Consider the following 3,248-nt stretch of genomic DNA (forward strand, 5'->3'; position numbering starts at 1 on the left):
AAAGAAAAAGACCTCTCATCACATCTTTATTTTAATTTCAAGATTCTCAATTTTCATGTTGGAATTGGGGACCATTTTTTCAACTTTATATTTCTTAATCCAATTTTAATTTTGTCACAATGAGGGGACCATGTAACCTTGGTACAAATGTACAATTATTAAAAGCACACCTCAAAAAATGGATAATCCTGTAATTTCCCAAACCATAAATTATTAAAAAAAATTAATAACTTGCCACGTCATCAGTCCATGTGAACTGATCATGACAATCCCTACACCTTTGGATCATCATCCACTGAACGTTTACCAGCCGTCCATGTCATTCAAAGAAATAAAGTTCGCAACATGTTTGTTATAAGTCCATCTCTCAAATATTTGCCTTTTCTTCTCACAACAAAATCTACAGTTCTTCTTTTCTAGTTTTTGTTTTCGTTTTCAAATTGTTGCCGTTGTTGCTGTTTTTGTTGAAGCTGGTGGGGACTCACTGAGTCACTGAGTCACTGGGTCACTGGGTCACTGAGTGAGTGAGAGTTTTTATTTTCATTTTTATTTTATTTTCATTTTTTCTTTGTCAAAGTGTGAAGAATTAATGGCAGCTGAAGAGGTCAACAAGCCTCCAACACTACCTCCTTATCCTCAGGTACATAAAATTCCTTCCCAATTTAAGGGAAAAAAGTTAACCCGTGCAAATTTTTTTAGCTTTAAATTGATCTATATTGTGTTCATCTTTGATTACTTTTTTTTTTTTGGTAGAAATTGTGTTGAGAAAACCAAATGGGTTGCTGGGAAATTTAGGAAAATTTTCATATGCTGATTTGTTTGCTCATTCTTTCACGGTTCTTGTTAATAAACAGAAAAGCCATTTTTGTCTTACAAAAATTGAGCTTTATTTCATCCAAATCTCTGGCCTTTTCCAGTTATGTTCAAACGTTGGTTATGTAGAAAAATATAAAGGGTATATCCAATTATGTTCTATGTTGGATATGTAGAAAAATATAAAGGATTTGTATATCAAAGGAATTTTTTTTTCTCATTAAAATTTGAGCTTTAATGCTTAATTTTCACCATTTCTTTTTAACTTAAATTAACAAAATTTTAGTTACTTGATAAAATGAGCGGAAAAAAAAAAATAAATAAATAAAAAAAAAAAAAAAAAGAACCCTTCGAATTTATATAAATTTTCAGTGTTCTCTTGACGCTTTTACTTTATAAATGTTTGAGTGCTGCTTAAAAAGATTTATGTCAGCCGTTAGAAGCATTGCTAAATGTTGCTTCATTTGCATATGATTTTCATCAATTATGGATACAGTATTTCTTTAGCATATAAGAGTTAATCTGTCTTCATTTGACCTGAATTTGCATTTGTTTTCTTTGTTTTAGTTGTGTGTATTTATAGTATAGTTTTGTAGATTATAATGTTTACATTCACTAATTACATTTCCTATACTTTTGTTTTCTACTTCTGTTTTTCTACATTTGTTTCCATTTGGTACTTCATAGATGATTTTATCAGCTATTGAAGCTTTGAATGAGACGAATGGCTCAAACAAGACATCGATATCCAAATACATTGAATCAAAATATGGGCAGTTGCCACCTGGGCACACAACACTGCTGGCTCACCATCTGAACAGAATGAAGGAAACTGGAGAGCTAGTTTTCTGGAAAAACAATTACATGAAACGTGACCCAAATGCACCTCCAAGGCGTGGTCGTGGTAGACCACCAAAGCCAAAGAACCCATTGGCACAGGCCAAAGTTCTGGCTCCGGCCAGGCCTAGGGGCCGCCCACCAAAGGATCCCAATGCTCCTCCAAAGCCGGTGAAGCCTAAGGTAGCAACCGGAAGTGGGAAGCCTAGGGGACGACCACGGAAGATGGCAAAGCCTTCAGGTGGGATAAGTGGAAGCACCACAACAACAGTTACAGCGAAAGCGACAGGAAGAGGTAGAGGCCGGCCCCCAAAGGTGAAACCTCCATTGACCGAAGTGAGTGTTGAACTATAGACCCTTATCTTGCCGGTACTGGTGGTTGTTGCTTACTAGTCTGTTGGTTTTTGCTGTGTTTGTAGAATTGGTGGTGTTGTTAGTCTGTTTATTGTGTTGTAAGTGCAATGTAGAATTGGATGGTGTAGTAGTTGTTCGAGGCTTTTGACAGTCAGTTCATTAGGTTTTGTAGAGGATGATTGATGCTAATGATGATTGGAGTAATCTTGTTGTCTCAAATGTTTTGCACAAGTTTGTTTATGTTTTCGGGTGAAATATTGAATGGCAAAATCATACATGAGAGCTTTGGATTTTCATTTATCAATTTAATCACGTTGTATGTATGAAAAACATTGTGACAGCTTTGAAAATTTGAAATTCTGGTCCAAGTTGAGATCCTCCTTAGATGCCAATTTCACATATTAACTTGTTCTTTTCTTTATTGTTGTGAGTCTTAACTAGAACAGGCAATGCCAAAAAGCTCATAGTTATTGCTTAAAAGAGTTGCTGAATCCAGAGTGTTTGGTTTATGATTTTTGTTTGCAGTGGTTTTAATCAAATGATTGGAGCTGGAGACAAATATGGGAACCTCGTACTGGTTTTGACATGACCAGAAACAATAACCGTAAAAAAATGATAGATTGATGTTTGTGTTAAATGAAATGTACGATTAACAATGCTTAGTTGAAGTGGGGCACTTGGTGGGAGACCCCTCACCCACATCCACTCACTAAAAAGACTAAGATTGGATTTTCATGTCTTTATCACCTTAACTTACCCCTCCCAATGTTTTAAAACCCGGATTGGAGGGCAACTCGCTCTACTGCCCGGGTCACAAGTCAATCAGTTGGACTGGCCGATTGGATCAGTGATGCAGCACTGCTAAAAAAAAAAACCTTTTTTTTTTTTTTTTGTTGAAGAATTTCATATTTTCAACAAGTTAATTACTACCCAACATGATTCAAACTCAATAACAATCCCAACAACATGATTTAATAACAATCCTAACCTGATTTAAGTATTTAACAACAATCCAAAGTTCCAAACATGATGTTGTGTTCATTCATTACAAATTAAATTACAAAATACATAATAATTAAATAAAAAAATATTTGGTGCAAGCGTTTTTTCTTTGACTAGTCTCCATGTTGATTGAGCTTCACACACTAGCATCAGAATTCATTATCATCATCATCATCATCTACATAAATTTCAGTAAATAATAGAAATCATAAGTTAAAACTTGTAATTTACTTTAAAATAAA

At 34.6% G+C, this 3,248-nt stretch overlaps 1 protein-coding gene across 2 annotated transcripts; it reads left to right on the forward strand.

The window, feature by feature from the left end:
- The first annotated feature begins 383 nt into the window (after positions 1-383).
- On the forward strand, positions 384-2,719 carry LOC116110811 (HMG-Y-related protein A-like). 2 transcript variants are annotated; one of them, XM_031397023.1, is made up of 3 exons: positions 384-640; positions 1,501-1,986; positions 2,530-2,719. In XM_031397023.1, exons 1-3 carry the CDS (start codon positions 590-592, stop codon positions 2,536-2,538), a joined length of 546 nt encoding a protein of 181 aa, XP_031252883.1. In that variant the 5' UTR covers positions 384-589; the 3' UTR covers positions 2,539-2,719. The 2 variants fall into 2 exon arrangements, with proteins under 2 accessions (XP_031252883.1, XP_031252882.1); XM_031397022.1 differs by lacking the exon at positions 2,530-2,719 and having other exon boundaries at positions 1,501-2,348.
- Positions 2,720-3,248: the final 529 nt, after the last annotated feature.

Source organism: Pistacia vera, unplaced genomic scaffold (genome assembly GCF_008641045.1).
Source record: "Pistacia vera cultivar Batoury unplaced genomic scaffold, PisVer_v2 Contig614, whole genome shotgun sequence".
Classification (NCBI taxonomy): Eukaryota; Viridiplantae; Streptophyta; class Magnoliopsida; order Sapindales; family Anacardiaceae; genus Pistacia; species Pistacia vera.

Excerpts from the sequence above, each read along its gene's own strand:
- LOC116110811 (XM_031397022.1), top strand. The coding sequence starts at position 590 with ATGGCAGCTGAAGAGGTCAACAAGCCTCCAACACTACCTCCTTATCCT. Across the intron at positions 641-1,500 it reads CACTACCTCCTTATCCTCAG|ATGATTTTATCAGCTATTGA; the intron begins GTACATAAAATT and ends GGTACTTCATAG.